At 38.9% G+C, this 17,610-nt stretch overlaps 1 protein-coding gene across 5 annotated transcripts in view; it reads right to left on the bottom strand.

Annotated features, from left to right (window-relative positions):
- Positions 1–17,610, bottom strand: part of LOC118181861 (neprilysin-2-like) — a 155,840-nt gene that overhangs the window by 41,615 nt on the left and 96,615 nt on the right. For all 5 annotated transcript variants that reach the window (XM_085812634.1, XM_085812632.1, XM_085812635.1 and 2 more), the window contains one exon: positions 6,394–6,492. In XM_085812634.1, coding sequence (XP_085668760.1) covers positions 6,394–6,492 — 99 coding nt within the window. The remainder of the gene's footprint in view (positions 1–6,393; positions 6,493–17,610) is intronic.

Raw genomic sequence — 17,610 nt, 5'->3', positions numbered from 1 at the left:
TCATTAACAGATATCTTCACCTGCGACGAAATAAAAGGCAGTCCGAACTACCTATTCAAGTTGCTAGTAATAAAAGATTTTCACAGTCGGTTGCCCATTACAATTCAAACTCCGAAACATATAGCCTTCCTCATGAAAAGGAAATAACACAGAAGAAATTTCATCAAATTATGGCAACAAAAAATGGCGCAGATTTATATCATGTCTGATGAAAGCTTTTCCCAGTTGAAGAAAGATTCCACTGCGCCAACAATTCATTTTTCTTTTATTCCTTTCAATCTGACGCAAAATTCCATTTTATAAGTTCATCTACAAACTTCATTCTAAGCAAATATCACCACAAGCATTGCATTGTCAAACATGAAAGGATGCATATATACTACAAATTCCTTTTCAAAAATCTGTTCAAGAACTAATGATGGAAAAGTATCGTCTTGAAAATGCGTTGAATTCACAGAAAGCTGCAGTCGAACAAGCAGGATCTATTAATACCACAGTTAATCATTAGTGCCCTCGCTTGCTCACAATTACCTCTGCTGGTGGCTTATAAATTACGTTACCTTGAAAGAATGTATGAGCAATCATGCTGCCATTTATCGCCATGGAGGTGGTGTTTAGAATCCTTCATTGTTTGCATGATTAGTATTTCTTTTTGTACTTTTTATTTCTCTCAGAATTTTGTCATTAGGTTTGTCGTTAGGCTTAACTGAATAACTTCCTGTGTTCAAAGTACATAAAATTATTCAAATCGAAATTTGGAAACATGAAACAAATCAACACGTTTTCTGTTACACAGGAAAAAAAATTCCTTTGAAAATTCACTTTTTATAAGGAATAAAAGACGTAAATAAATATTTAATCTAAGGTTAATTTTATATGAAATTCTACTATTCTAATTTTTAAGTAAATGACAGTCGTTATTATTTTCAAAAGATTTTGAGATTTAAGCTATGTATAAGAGGAAAAAAAACTTTTTCAACATTATTTGATCTCAAAAACTTGGCGAAATAACAGAGATGGATTCAGAATTCTGAATAAAATATTCATCTTTTCACTTTACCATCGATATGTTGCCATTTTTTTTCCCAGTGTAACTGATAAATATACAGGGTGATTATAATTAAAGTTTAAGTTTCAAAACGCTATAGAAAAAGAACCACTCATGAAAATGACGCCAAATTTGAAAGGAATGTTATTGAAGAAGGCGGAAAGCGTATGGCAGAAGAAAAAATTTAGTTTCAAAAGTTAGCAATAGATGGCGCTGCAAGCGGAAGAAGACAAATTAAAATGTTAGTTAAATTTCAGTGTTATAAAGCCGCCAGGTACCAGGCTGTTCCTCATTTCGCGTCTCAGACGTTCGCCATGGGTGTTTCACTGCAGGACCGCGCTCTGCTGGTAAAGCTGTATTACAAGAATGATGATTGTGCAAGAGTAGCTCTGCAAAAATTCAGGACACTGAAGGGTATAAAAGAAAGCGTTGGTCCAATGAGTGTCGTAGGTCTAAAGAAAATGATGCAAAAATTCGAAACGACAGGTTCGTTTGATGTGCAATCTGGTAGAGGGAGAAAACGAGTGCATTCGACGGTAGTTGAAGAAGTGGCCACAGCATTACAGGAGGGGTCGGCCGGGGGTGTGCAACCGTGCAGTGCACGAGGAATTGCCCGAACATTGGACAGGCCTACGAGCACGGTGCTGAAAATTGTACGAAACATCCTGCAATGCTATCCGTACAAAATTGGCCATGTGCAGGAGTTGCTTCCGCCTGACCTGACAGCTAGGGAAACGTTTGCGTTAGAATTCCTGGCTCGCATGGAAGTGGATAATGAATGGCCGTGGAAAGTTTTGTGGAGAGATGAAGCCCATTTCCATCTTACAGGATACGTGAATACCCAGAATTTTCGAATATGGGCAACAGAAAATCCACTGGCAACGCACCCCGTACCACTTCATCTTGAAAAGGTCACGGTATGGTGTGGCTTTACGGCATCATTCATCCTAAAACCATATTTTTTCGAGCAGACGGGTGCTTCCGGTCCTGTTACTGCAACCGTCACTGGTCAGAGGTATGCGTCTCTTTTGCGCAACCACGTGATTCCAGCTCTGCAACAGCGTAGATGTGTGGATGAAATCATTTTTATGCAAGATGCACATCCCGTGAAGCAGCTGCTGAGGCCCCATTTCGGAAATGCTCGAATTATCAGCCGTCATTTCCCTACAGCCTGGCCGTCCCGATCGCCTGATCTTACTCCGTGTGATTTCTGGCTGTGGGGATATCTGAAGGATGTTGTGTTCCGTGCTCCAATTGCAAATTTAGCGGAATTAAAGGCACGCATTTCGCAACACATTCTGAACATAACCCCGGAGACACTGCGATCCGTTGTGGAACATGCTGTTTGTCGCTTTCAACTTGTTGCACACAACACCATATTGAACATGTTTTGTGCCAGTCTCGCGACAATTCCGAACTTCTTTGATGAATGGTTCTTATGCGGTATGTCGCCGCAAAACTCTTGAAACCGATTTGTCCCTTTCGATGTGATATGTACAGTCATGCAAATAAAATTATTCAACAATTCTAATTTTTCAATGCGTTTTAATGTGTAACTTCCACCTTAGCCATTGTTTTACGAATCGCTTCTCGTTTCTCGTCGTGATTCTGCCGCTTACAGCGCCATCTGTTGCTAACTTTTGAAACTAAATTTTTTCTTCTGCCATACGCTTTCCGCCTTCTTCAACAACATTCCTTTCAAATTTCACATCATTTTCATCAGTGGTTCTTTTTTTATAGCGTTTTGAAACTTAAACTTTAATTATAATCACCCTGTACTTATTCAGGTAAAAGATGTACACTTTATTTGCTTTCTTAATTTTACTTTGAAATATAGCATTTGTATTTATTAGTAAATAGTGTTCTATTTATAATATAATTTACTTTGAAATATAGTAATAATAATGTTTCCTTTCCTAATGCAACTGATAAATATACTCATTTAGGTAAAAGATGTAATCATACATGTATATCATATACTTTATCTCTCGACGGAAGCCTTTTTGCAAGGATTTTGCTTTGGTTTTCCATCTGTGGAACATGAAAACAAGTATGTGAGAGCCCTTGGAATTGTCATCTCCGCTAAGGTATTCCTTCCCAAATTCGAGAACTCTCTCATAATTTTGTGTAATCAATCAAATAATTAATGAAAACAGTGGTTTTTAGGAGAATGTTCATTAATTTGTCTCCGTACACACACACACCATATATCTATATCTATCTATCAATATATCAGGGTGCTTCATAGATCATGGGACTTCAAAGTAAATTATATTGGAGGGGTGGCGGAGCGTACTAAAACATGCATTTTTTGTATAGGAATGTAGGATCTAAAGTGACGGGTTAAGGCAGGAACGCAAAAAAACGACACGAGAGGAAAATGTGTTTATGTATAAAATCAACGCAAAGTGCTTCTTTTCAGCAATACAGTATTCACAATAAATGTTCAGAAAAGGGAACACTAACAGTAATAGGAACTACAGCTGTGATTGGCTGGCAATGCAGCGGTAGAGGGCGGTAGTGAGCCGGACAAACCAAGAGGATCATTCACAACTCTGATGTTGAGCGTGATGGGTGAGTTTACGCACAGGGAAGAAGCTGACATGTATCTCATGTATGGTGCTGCTAATGGGAACGACAGAGCAGCGCTACGGTTGTACCAAGAACGGTTTCCGAACAGGCGTATGTCGAAGCACACAATGTTCGAGAGGTTGCGTCGGTCTCTGTGTGAAAACGGGTCATTAGAAGCCACCACTGACACTAGGAGCGGAAGAAGAAGTGTACGACAACCTCGCATTGAAGAATCTATCTTGAACATCGTGCATGAATCACCTCAGACAAGTACAAGAACTAATGCACGTTGTCTGCAGCTGAGTCGTTCCACCATTTGGAGAGTATTGTAGGAAAATGTTTTGCACCCATACCATTTGCAGAGAGTCCAAGCCTTGCAAGAGACAGATTACGCTCTTCGAGTTCATTTCTGTCATTGGTTCTTGCATTGACTTTGGTGGTCATTCTTCTTGTCATTTGGAGTGCGGCGCAGGCGGATTTCCTATTGGATATGCTATTAACAAACGAGGGAACGTTCTCACAGGATGGCGTCTTTAATAGCCACAACATGCACGTGTGGGCAACTCATAATCCACGTGACACACGTCCACATGCATTCCAAACCCGCTTCTCCGTGAATGCGTGGGCGGATATTGTTAACGGACTACCTCATAGGCCCATACCTTTTACCTGCGCGTACAACTGGCTTATGCTATCATATTGTTTTGCAAGAGGTGCTACCGGAATTGCTACAGGATGTTCCGGCTGTCGTTCGTGATCGCATGTGGTTACAGCATGATGGTGCACCAGCCCATAACCACGTGCGGGTCTGCAATTACTTATATGGGACATTTCCGGGCCTATAGATTGGCCGTGGTGCACCCGTTCGATGGCCACCCCGTTCGCCAGATTTATCCAGCTTGGTTTTTTTTATGGGGCCATCTGAAGAGCATCATTTACGAGACTCCCGCTGACTCGCTGGAGGACTTTGTTAAACGAATATCTACTGCGGCTGCAAGCGTGAGCGAAATGCCTAACATTTTCCAGTTCGAACGAACTCTTCTACTACGCTATCAAGCATGTATTACTGCTGGTGGTCGCAATTTTGAACATTTATTGTGAATACTGTATTGCTACAAAGAAGCACTTTGCGTTGATTTTGTACATAAACACATTTTACTCTCGTGTCGTGTTTTTGCGTTCCTGCCTTAACCCGTCACTTTAGACCCTACATTCCTATAAAAATGCATGATTTAGTACGCTCCACCACCCCTCCAAGTTTGCCCCATGATCTATTAAACACCCTGTATATATGTATATAAACATGCATGTAAAACATAAAGAAAATAAATCTCTAATAAATTACTAACTTGATTAGCAATACCTTTTTGAATTTCTTCTTTAGATTTTTATATGTCCCCTTACTAGTATTTGCCATGCATCAAACTTCTCTCGACTACATCTTTTCAAAATCAATCCATACATATTATTTATCAAGGCTGATGATGTAACTAATTCAAACTTAAACCGAAACTTTCTCTGGGGGAACTTCCATATTGGATGACTGGACACTTTTTGCTTTTACCTGTGTTCTAGACACTACTTTCTTGCTCTCTTCCCATCGCCCAATGTAAGTGTTCTTGAATAGGCAAGATTAGGGTGAATTGTGGCTACAAATGTCAGTTGAAATAAAGATGAGTATTTAATATATATAATCATAGGAATGAAAGGGGAATACTCGTATTATAATTACTATATTAAGCAAAATTAAGAAAGCCAATAAAGTCTACATAAATTCAAGTTTACAAAGTAGTAATTTTTAAGTAATATTTAAAAGCAACGTTTTCTATTGCTTTTAAATATTACCTAAAAATTACTACTTTATATCACCTTTTGTAAATTGGAATTTATGTAGACTTTCATTCGCTTTCTTAATTTTACTTTGGAATATAGTAATTATAATAGGAGTGTTCCCCCCTTTCATTCTTAACCTCGTTTCACATTTTACATAAAACTGATTTGTTTCAAAAACTACGTTGGAAAAATTTCCGCGTAGAATGACTGGAAAGCTTATACTTCGATGATTAGGTAAAATTCTTTTTTATGTTCATATGGAAGTTGTGATTGTCTTCTTTGTAATATGAATACGAAAGAGTTTCCATTAAAGTGTCCTCATAAAAGCATCCTTAGGCAAGTATCCGTCCTGTGGTTTACCGCATTCTAAATAGCCTAAGATAGCTAACCTATCCCACTGCACCTTCTAAAAGCGATCTAGGACATGAATTAATTAACAGAAAAGGATTGTTATTAAGCCTTAAAAATGTTGTATGGATTTTTATGTTTCCATAGAAATCACTATGATTCTTTTAAAAACAAAATTTTAAATTGATTTATTTGAGTTAATTTAACTGAGAGTCTTAGAAAACTCTCAGTTAAATTGAGAGTCTTAAGAATGTTAACTGAGCGTCTTAAGAATGTTGAATGGATTTTTATGTTTCCATAGAAATCACTATGATTCTTTTAAAAACAAAATTTGAAATTGATTTATTTGAGTTAATTTAACTGAGAGTCTTAGAAGACACGATAATTATCAAGAGCTTTCTGAGGGTAGCTATTTGTTACGTCATAATTCTGGAAGAGAAATCTCTATCTTTACTTTAAATGATAATTAAAAAAAGTCTTCCTGGTTGGACGAATTAAATTAAGAATTTGAATACGTCATTAAAATTTTCCTTCGATTTTTGTGAAATTTATGACTTAATATACGTAAAAGAAAGACGAAAATGTAGCAAAACCTTTTCTTTAGCTCGTTGTTTTGTTCCTTCTTCAATCCACTCTAGATTTTCTAACATATTTAAGAATGCAGTTCTAATATATCTAACCATCTCCAGTGCCTGAAAGGAAACGAAAATAGTTCTGAAAACTCATGTTATTAATTATTTCAACAGTTAAAGTACGTTACTTGATGACAGTAAAATATAATTTTTTTAAGCAAGAAAGGTTTATTTTTTCACACGTTACTTACTTAATTAGAGTAAAATATATATTTTTTTAAGAATTGTTTATGTTGTCTTCTGTTACTTAATTACATTAAAATATATATTTTTAGTAATTAAGTAAGAATTGTTCATGTTATTTTATGTTACTTAAAATAATTCTAGTAAAATATAATTTTTAAAGTAAGAATTATGTTGTCTTATGTTGCTTAATTTCAGCAAAATATAAGCTTTTTTTCAAAGAAAGAATAGTTTATCTTGTCTTATGTTACTTAATTACAGTAAAATATTATTTTTAAAGTACGAATTATTGTACGCATCTTCTCATTTAGATAGTTCTTCACAAATGTATAGTATGCCTTATTATAGCCATAAGGCTAATGTGGTAAGCTGAAAGGAAGTTTCCACAAATGAAAGAGTTTATGGTTAATGACGAATTAACCACTTGCGGGGAATCGACTCGTATGCCAATTGATAGCCACCACAAGAAAAATTAACTTATAAATGCCTTGTTCTTTGAGTGTAATTAATGGCCAATTAGATAACGAGAGTGAGGATCTCTAGCAGCTATTTTAGTAAGTTAACATCATATTAAAGCCCTATTAATGCCAATATGCTTTTATTGCTTATAGATATTGTCAATATTGTTACGAAATGTAAAGGCGTGGTAAGATAGCTTCCCCGCGAAGCAGTTTTAGGGTTGCCACATTTGGCGTGAAATCGCCCATTTGGCGACAAAATTGGCGATATACCATGGACGGATGGAGAACCTTCTGGAACGAGTTCTTACCGGTGTAGCCCAGAATGTTCTCGAACACAAGCCGAAAGCTATATAAACCCTACTGGTCCGCAGTCAGTTAGTGTGCGTCTCTCATTGAGTGTGTGTCTCCTCTAGCGAGTCAATCGCTGCGGAGTCGATCGAGTTGACAGCCGGGCAGCCAGAGCCGAGTGAGTCGTTGAGTGCACCGAAGGAGTCTGTTAGTGTAGCGCGGTTAGTGCATCGTCGAGAGAGCGCGTTGAGCTCCGGGAACGACTGAGCCGAAGACTCGGGAACCGTGCTCGTGTGTCGTCGAGTGCATCGCGAGTTGGAGCGTGGAGAGTCTCGAGAGTACGTGGAGTTCCGAGAACGACCAAGCAGAGTCGGGAGCTGTACTCCGGAAAACAGAGTCGGGTGCTTTGCAGGAAGCTGTCTCCACCGTTATTGCCTGACAGTGTGAAGGCTGTGTTGCTGATTGTTCAAGCGTGTTTATAGTAGATCTTCGACGACTGTAAAAGTGTTTTGGAGCTATCCTGATTAATATTGATGAATAAAGTGTGTTTCGATACTTCATCCAGTGTCGTCGTTATTCACTCCAAATCTACAAACCCCGTACGAACGTGAAGGAAGAAAATAATGCAACAACTGGTGTCAAAAGAATAAGAAAAACTGTAACCATGTACAAATGAAGACTTAAAATTAACTTATAAATGCCTTAATCTTTGATTGTAATTAACGGCCAATTAGATAACGAGAGTGAGGATCTCTTGCGGTTAGTTTAGTAAGTGAACATCATATTAAAGCCCTATTAATGCCAGTATGCTTTTATTGCTTACACAGAGGCTGTTGGCACATTTTTTAGACGATTTTGGTAAGCGGTAATAAAAATCGTTTTCTGCAAAAGAAGTAATTGCAATTGTACTATGTTTTTAAAAGTCAAAGTTAGCGCTTGTTGCTTGAAAGTTTTGTCATACTCGGCGCGTATTCGAGAGGTCCAGGTTCGAGTCCCGGCGAGGGTATTGCTCATTTTTTTATATCTTTTGCTTAAAACAACCTAATGTCGGCGCCCGAATTAAAAAGGTGGTGGATGATGATGCTTCACCATCAGGATTTGGCGATTGAGTCTCCTAATCCCCAGTCGCCGTTTAAAAGGGCGAGTATATAAGGTATCAGAAGTGGCCGAAAATTTTCTCGCTCCTTATTTCATGCCTTCGTGGTGTAACGGATAGCACACTCGGTGCGTATTCGAGAGGTCCAGGTTCGCGTTCCGGCGAGGGCATTGCTCATTTATCATATCTCCTGCTTAAAATAACCTGATGTCTCAATAGGCTATTAAAAACAAGACTGACTCAGCGTTTCTTAAAATTTCAAGAACGTTTGCTTTTCCTTTAATTCTCCAAGATGTCTCTTCTTTATTCGTGCAGGTTTTACTTCACTGCTGTCCGCTTTTTCCTAACTGTTTTAAGAAAGTTACAGCTGAAGGAAAGAATGATGCGCTGAATAAACCTAACAAAATCATGCTTTGTTGCATCTTTGCTATTAAAGCAAAATATAGTAAACCCCTTTGCCGAACGCGGTGTTTACGTCTTGAGCTTACTGCAAAATTGAAAGTCTCAGAACTGCAATAAGAAAACTCAATTTTTTATAGAACAAACGGGTTAGGTATATTTAAAATGTAGAACGAACTATACTAAATATTATTGTAATTGAAAAGAAAAATTAAATAAACGTTCACTGAAAGGATTTATTTTACTGCTAAATAAGCAGACACGTTATTAATTTAAATTAATAACGTGTTTAATTATAATTATAATTATTTTCGAACATTGCTGATAACTTTTTCTTGGGACAATAGCTGACGCAACTTATTAACGGTTCACGGTATGGAGAGCAAAGTTTATCAATTCCTCTCGTAAAGTTACTTTTCGCTCTTCATTTGGGTTAAAATCTTTTAAAAAATCAGATAGTCCTTGTGCCTTTTTTAGCAACTCGCTTACCTTCTTTGTACGTTAAGAGATCTTTACCTTCTTCACCACCGCAGCTTTCACCATCGGCTGGTGTTATAAGATATTTCATCCCTCAGGGGGCTCACTTTTGTGAGTACGGGTGTGGCAATCCCGAGGTACCCTAGCCCTTCAGGGGATCATCTTCTTGGTGAGACGGGTGTCACGATCCTGGAGCCCCAGTGATCTATCCTCTTTTCCGTCTCCTCTCCTCTTGGCTGGATCTTTTTCCCTTCCCTTCTCCCTTGTGGTTTCTCTCTACGGAGTTTGGGGCTCGTCACGAGAGGCTGGAACAGACCTTGTTTCTAGTTTTCAAGTGGCGAGAAAACTGCCCACGTGTTTGCCGTGCGTGGAGACCCGTGTCGCTGGAAAGGAGGGTCCTGGTAGTTGAGGGGCGAGGTACTGTCCCCAACACACTGCTTTGGCCTCTGCTTCAGCTAAACGGGAGGCACCTTAGTCGTCCTCACGGGTGTCAATCGGCTGGTCACTAGTCCTTGTGTCAGTGGCTTGGGGTCAAGCTCTCGGGAGTACCTGCTTTCGGGAAAGCCGACTGTGGGGCTTCAGTTTGCGTATAGGTCCGGCTAGCCCTAACACAGGAATCTGTGTTCCCTTGTTGGGCTCCGTGGTGGGCGGGGCCGTCGGACCCGAATCTTTATTCTTTCACTATGGCTTCTCATATTTACTTAATAAAAGATTTCGAGGTAACTCCAGTCACTCAAGTCAATCCTGTCACTCAAGTCACTCAAATCACTCCTGTCACTCAACCTAGTTCTGAAACTTCTACTCCTAAACCAGTCACTCAACCTAGTTCTGAAACATCTACTGTTAAACCAGTCATTCAACCTATTTCTGAAACGTCTACTGCTAAACCACTCACTCAACCACTCACTCAACCTATTTCTGAAAAGTCTACTGCAAAAAAATTACGTACAGATACAAATGAAAAAAATCATAACAATAGTCCCCGTTTCCTAGTCATCTCTAGTCCTTCTGGCGAAATGCATAAGATGTCTCCTTTCGTAATAAACAAATACATCCAGTCCTGTATTGGTGAGCCGAGAAATATAAAGCGTCTCCGCTCCGGAAACTTGCTTATTGATACAACCTCAGCCACCCAGTCTGCTTCTTTACTTCAGATAACTAAACTTGGGCAAGCGAATGTGACTGTAACACCACATAAGTCACTCAACTATTGTCGGGGTGTAATCTCAGAATTCGACCTTCTGTATGTTTCTGAAGAAGAGATCGCTTCTGAGCTCTCCGAACAAAATGTCTGCGGTGTAAGGCGGATCAAGATGCGTAAAGAAGGTAAGTTGATAGACACGAAACACGTGATCCTTACCTTCAACACGCCTGATCTGCCTAAGAATATTAAGGCCGGATATCTAAATATTCCTGTAAGACCTTATATTCCAAACCCTATGCGATGTTTCCAATGCCAGCGTTTCGGCCATTCTAAGACGTCTTGTCGTGGCAGCCTTACATGCGCCCGATGCTCACAGATTGGCCACGATTCTGAAAATTGTACCGCTGCGCCTCTTTGTATAAATTGCAAGGGTGAGCACCCAGCATTTTCACGCCTCTGCCCAAAATGGAAATTGGAAAAAGAAGTGCAGACTGCAAAGTTTACGAGGAACATCTCATATGCCGAAGCCAGAAGATTAGTCCAGAGCACACAGCTTCGACCAAATACATCATACGCCAGTGCTGTAAAATCATCTCGTACAGTCGCCACCCAAACTTCAATACGCACACAGACCCTAGCTAATAAAACCCATCCATCTACATCCAACAAGCAAAAAGAAAATGCAACCCATATAGTACAAAAGAAAGAAACAGTTATTCAAAGTAAGCCCAAAACTTCTACACATAAAATATCCAATAAAAATAGAAGTCACAGCAATAGCTCTTTTGATGAGATGATTTCTGAATCTGCGGATTCAGACTTTATGGAAGTAGAAGAGGGTCTAGAAGTTCCCAGGCATCTACTTCCACGAAAAACAAAAGAACAGCACAGAAAAAACAAAAACCATTCATAATGGCCACCCTCATGTCATGGAACTGTCGCGGTTTCCACCGAAATTTCCTTGACATCAAATCTATAATAAATGTGTATCATCCTGTGTGCTTAGCAATACAGGAAACAAATTTGAAACCCGAACACCATGCAAAACTTCGGAGGTTTTCTTTCGTCAGGAAGGATAACATTGCAGGTGAGCGTGCCAGTGGAGGTGTAGGTCTCCTCTCCTCACTGGATTATCCCTCAAATGTACTTCCTTTGACGACATCCCTCCAAGTTGTCGCTACTCAAATAAATTTTGATATTATTGTTTCATTTGTTTCTTTGTATTTGCCTCCAAATGAGCACATTTATCAGCAAGATTTAAATAAACTAATAGAGCAGCTGCCTGAGCCTTTTATCATAATAGGAGATTTTAACGGCCATAGTCCACTCTGGGGAAGTAAAGATACAAATTGCCGAGGAAGACAAATAGAGCAGATGATCGAAGATCATAGCCTTTGTCTCCTAAATAATGGGCAAGATACGTACTTCCATGAGCCTTCAAGGACATTCCACGCTCTCGATCTTGCCATCTGTTCACCATCTCTGTTGCCATTTTGCACTTTTAGTGTCGGAAATGACCTGTACAACAGCGATCATTATCCTATTTTTGTGTCTCTTGCACGAAGAGGAGCAAACCCCGTGTCGAGAGTCCCTCGTTTTATCCTGGACAGGGCAGACTGGGAACTCTTCTCTTCCTCCGCAGAGCTCACAGAGCAAATGGTAGAAGATGTGCATATCGATGACGCTGTTGAAGCTGTTACTAATACTATTATTCAGGCAGCTATGCTTTCGATTCCTAGAACATCAGGAAAAGCACTAAAATATTCGAAACCGTGGTGGAATCGCGACTGTCATGAAGCACTGAAAAAACAGAAAAAAGCATGGGGTATTTTTCGTAGATATCCTACTCTGCGAAACCTCATAGCTTTTAAAAGAGCCAAAGCAAATGCACGGAAAGTAAGAAGGCAGAGCCAGAGGGATTCCTGGATTTCATATGTGTCCTCAATAACATCCTCTACGCCTAGTAAGCGGGTTTGGGAAAGAGTTCGAAAAGCATGCGGAATGTACAAAGACCACTCACTTTCCTTTCTGGAAAAAGATGGCCGAGTGATTAGCTCCATAGAAGAAATTGCAAATACAATTGGTGAGACATTTGCTGCCGTTTCTTCCAGCCGAAATTACTCACCTGCATTTCTTTCTATCAAGCAACGCTCTGAGAAAAATCCCATCGCTTTCAACTCTTCCAACTTTGAGCCGTACAATAGAGACTTTACTATGGTTTAACTAAAGAGAGCTTTGTTGCAGACACATAGGTCTTGTCCGGGTCTGGATGGCGTGTATTATGAAATGCTAAAGCATCTGTCCTGTAAGTCACTGAGTGCCCTTCTCACACTTTACAATAGAGTGTGGAAGGAGCGTACATTTCCCAGTGCATGGAGGAGAGCTATTGTCATTCCTATTGCGAAGCCAGGGAAAGACCCGAGGAATCCCTCGAACTATCGGCCAATTGCCCTTACCAGCTGTGTTTGCAAACTGTTTGAAAAGATGGTAAACAGCCGCCTAGTCTACTTCTTGGAAAAGAATAATATTATATCGCCTTATCAAAGTGGTTTTCGAAAGGGGAGAACAACCGTAGATAATATGCTCCTCTTAGAGACATCCATTCGAAAAGCTTTTGTAAGAAGAAATCACCTTGTCTCAATTTTCTTCGATATAGAGAAAGCCTATGATAAGGCATGGAGATACGGTATAATTCGCGATCTTCACGAGAGTGGCTTGCGCGGCAACTACCAATTTTCATTCAAAATTTCTTGAACACTAGAACTTTTCAAGTAAGAATTGGCTCTGTTTTTTCGGATGTTTTTGAACAGGAAGAGGGTGTGCCTCAAGGCTGTGTGCTCAGTGTAACCCTGTTTAGTTTAAAAATAAATTCTGTACTAAAAGAACTTCCTCCCACCATTTCAGGTTCTTTATATGTTGATGATCTACAAATTAGCTGTAGAGGTGTGGATATGAGACATGTAGAGAGACAGCTCCAGATCGCTTTGAACAGGATCCAGGAATGGGCAAAAAGACAAGGATTTACGTTTTCGAAACAGAAGACTGTGTGCGTGCATTTTTGTAAAAAGCGAGGTCTCCATCCTGAGCCGGAATTATACCTCAATGGGTCTGTAATTCCAGTTGCACCTGAAGTAAAATTTTTAGGGGTGATGTTCGACCGAAAATTGACTTTCCTTCCTCATGTCTTAAACTTGAGAAAAAAGTGTACCAAAGTTCTAAATATCTTAAAAGTCCTGGCGAACACCTCCTGGGGTGCAGAGCGTTGCTCCATGCTTCGCATTTACAGAGCTCTAATTCGCTCTAAACTGGACTACGGCTCAGTTGTTTACGGATCTGCCCTGTCTTCAGTGTTGTTAAAACTAGATCCTGTTCATCATCAGGCTCTGCGGATATGTTCTGGAGCCTTCAGGACATCTCCTGTGCAGAGCCTTTATGTTGACTGTCACGAGCCATCACTCCGTTTGAGGCGTGAGGAGTTGTCTCTTTTACGCTATTTTAATATTTTATCTCAACCTGACCATCCTTATAACTTGTGTATATGTGAAAATAGCTGTGACCTTTTATTTGAGGCACGTCCATCCTGTGTGCCTTCTTTTCCTGTTAGAGTTCGTCCCCTCATTGAAGAATTCTCCCTGTTTGATATTTCCCCACAGGCAGTACAGCATTTTGAAATTGCACCTTGGGAAAATGCACTAATCCACCTTCTTGACATTTTCCAAAATTACGGAAAAACAACTACTGATGAGAGCATCTACAGACAAATTTTTGCTGATCACAGGCGGAGTTACAGGAGTTATGTTCCCATATATACGGATGGCTCTAAGTCAGCTTGCCATGTTGGCATGTCATGTATAATTGGTGACCACATGGAAGGCAGACGTTTACACGACGCTTCCTCTGTCTTAACCTCCGAACTGACTGCCATATATTATGCGCTTTTGTACATCTCAACGCTGCACCATCGAAAATTCATTGTATATACGGACTCCTACAGTGCATTGAAAGCTTTAGAATCCTTTTCTAGCACCGAGAATCCTGTGATAGTGGATGTTCTCAAGTTGAATATTAAATTGAAATGTCGTGGATTTGAACTTCTGTACTGCTGGGTCCCCGGACATACAGGAATAAAGGGCAATGAGCTGGCGGATATCGCAGCGAAATCTGCTGTTGAAATGTCCGGCCGCCTCATCCCTTTTAAAGATATCCGTTGTGTCATAAAAGAGAAGATCCGAAAGAAATGGCAGCAACTTTGGGACCTTCAACTTCATAACAAGTTGAGAAGGGTGAAGCCTAAAATAGAGCATTGGGATACTACTAGCAATCGCAGGGAGGAAGTTCTTTTGACTCGCCTTAGAATTGGTCACAGTAGAGTGACACATAACTACCTTCTGAAAGCTGAGAACGAGCCTATTTGTGCAACTTGTAATGTTTGTCTTTCAGTTTATCACATTTTAATTGAATGTTCATATTTTAATAATCTTCGTGAGAAGTATTTTAATAGCTGCGACCTGCCTCTCGACCGTTTAATCGGAAGAGAGGTCAATAATAATTTGTTTCACTACCTCAAGGAAACAGGTTTCTATTATTTAATTTGATTTTTGTCCTGAGATTTTATGTTGGAATTTTAATTAATCAGATGTTTTAGGATTTTATATCTATACTGCATCTCTCATTATCAAAGTTATAATCAGCATTTTCATCCCATCATTTAAATATCTTTTTACTTGCCTCGATTTTAAAAGTGTTCTGTTGTCTTTATATTTTTTGTTCCTTTAGTTTGTAGTTTAAAAAAAAGAATCCTGTGTTTGGCGCATATGGCCTATTGAGCTTTGCGCCATAAAACTACTACTACTACTACTACTACTATAAGATATTTCACTTTTTTGTTTCTCATTTCATGATCGACATTCTCGACTAATTTTTTGATTTCTTCTTCTTGCATATCTTAAAATTCTTCGTCGCTAATTGTTTAGCAGTTTATACGATTATCCTGCTTCATTCTCAATCGATGGAAATCCTTTAGTCGACAACATCTGGCCAGAGTTAATGCCAGCAAGCATTCTCTTACTCCCATGCCTGAGTAATCATCTCTATGCAGTATATCATGCTAAACGGTTTACAAAATGCCATTAGTCAGTCATACTTTCCTTCATATAATTCTTTATTAGCAGAGATGTAAACACGTCTGACATTGTAGTCTTTTTTATGATTCATTGGTTGAATCAAGGAAAGGCTGCTTGATGGAAGAAATAAAACCTCTAGATTTGGATGCAATATTGTGAAAGCTTCCGCGTTGTGTCTTGGAGCATTATTGAGAATTAGGAGGAATTTAAAGCTCGGGATATTCTGTTCTAAGCAATATTTGACTACTTGTCTACTTTAATGAAAGAAGTTTCAAACCCTCCATTAATCCTCTAGGCGGCCAGGGCTTTCGTTAAGAAAGGACAAATTTCCCAAAACTACTATGAGAACAAATTATTTTTTTGATTTTAATGCAAAACCTCTCCTGGTATTTTATACCTGGAATTGTTTTCTTCGATATATTGCCTTACTTTCGTTGACATAATTTTAATATGCACGTACATATACGTTCTTACAGATATCACAATAATATTCTAGGCCGTATATATACGGCCATGCCGCTTCGGACTTTTGCAACGCAGCAGGAGCTCTGCAGCCATCCTCTGTAAATGAAATTCTCATGCTTAGACAAATTAAATACAGACAAATAATATAATGCTTATATGAGGATTCGCGTTCTGAAAGCTTGCTTTTGGTAAGGGTTTATTACTATATTTTCGCCTTCTGCTGGACCAACACTTGATAACCCGATTCTGTTCGTGTCTTGTTCTGTATTTAGTTTAATTTGAATTCAAGAAAATAGTTATAGTGAACCACTAAAAGAAATTTTGTTTAAAAAACTTACATGCAGGAGCTAAATTCTCAAATTTTAAAGAACGGTCCGCGGCATGTAACAACTTAAATTTCTTAAAAAATAAATTGAACTATAATTACATTCTAAACTAAGTTAAACTAAGTTAATTAAACTAAGTTAGATCCATTTGTTTTGAAAACCAGAGAGTTGATGCAAAGTTACTATATAACGCTAAGAACAATTAATTAGTAACTCTCAGATAACTGAAAGCCTATTAAATACAATGACTTATTTATTCTTAGGAAATCACATTTTCAACATTAAGTATCGAGAATTTTCGCATGGCACTAGATTTGAGGTAATTAACAAAACTCTAAAGTGTCTTTGAATTAAGAATAGACAGCTTTGCGCAAATATCATACAACTGTTACCTCATTTAGTTGCATACGAGGACACTACCATATTACATATATAACTGGTAGTTGGACTGGTAACTGAACATATATAACTGGTACCTTTCTAAGTAATTAGTGAAAGCTGCTTAGGGTTAAACATGAGATTTAAACCCCTTTGATCAATGCTTGATTTAAGATTCATTCAATTTTATAAATAATTCGAGAAATGGAGGTTTTTGTTTTCCACAATCAACAATGTAGAGGACAGGTGACAGGTGACGGAGGACGGGGACGCCTGGTGTTTAACATAGGTAAACAGGCGTGTGTCCCACGCCCTCCCCTATCTAGGAATAACAACTCCCTGGGGCCCCGTGAGGCTGCCTCGGGAGTTTATAATACAGATCTAAAGATCAATACATGGCCAAACAGGGCCTGAGGATTATTGTTTGACAATGGTTGCGTGACAATAACTTTGTGGGTGTGCATGGCTGTTGGAATAACACAGATACATAAAAATATACAAAACAAATACAAGAATAGATACATATACAGTCAAAAACAAACAAATTCTAACAGATACGAACATAAGGGTGCATTGATATTAAGATAAATATGAAGAGAGACACATATGTAAGATACAAGAGTAAAAACAAGAGTAATAAATACTTATAAAGTCATATGTGTATTGCTGGTATCCTTGGGGTTGCAAATGTGCTGTGAGCACTTAAACACAGAGATGAAGCTATTAGTACCGGATGTCGAGTTATGGTGCCAGGAGTTAGTGTTAGAGTTCGCTGAAAGTACAGTCTGCACTATAGTTCAAATTTGCAAGAGTTCAGGCTACACTAAAGTTTAGTGTA

The sequence above is a fragment of the Stegodyphus dumicola genome, chromosome 3 (genome assembly GCF_044657685.1).
Source record: "Stegodyphus dumicola isolate Sdum_Otavi_A_Nest chromosome 3, ASM4465768v1".
In the NCBI taxonomy this organism is placed as follows: domain Eukaryota; kingdom Metazoa; phylum Arthropoda; class Arachnida; order Araneae; family Eresidae; genus Stegodyphus; species Stegodyphus dumicola.
Note: the sequence above shows the minus strand (reverse complement) of the source record. Positions and strands in the feature narration are given on the sequence as shown.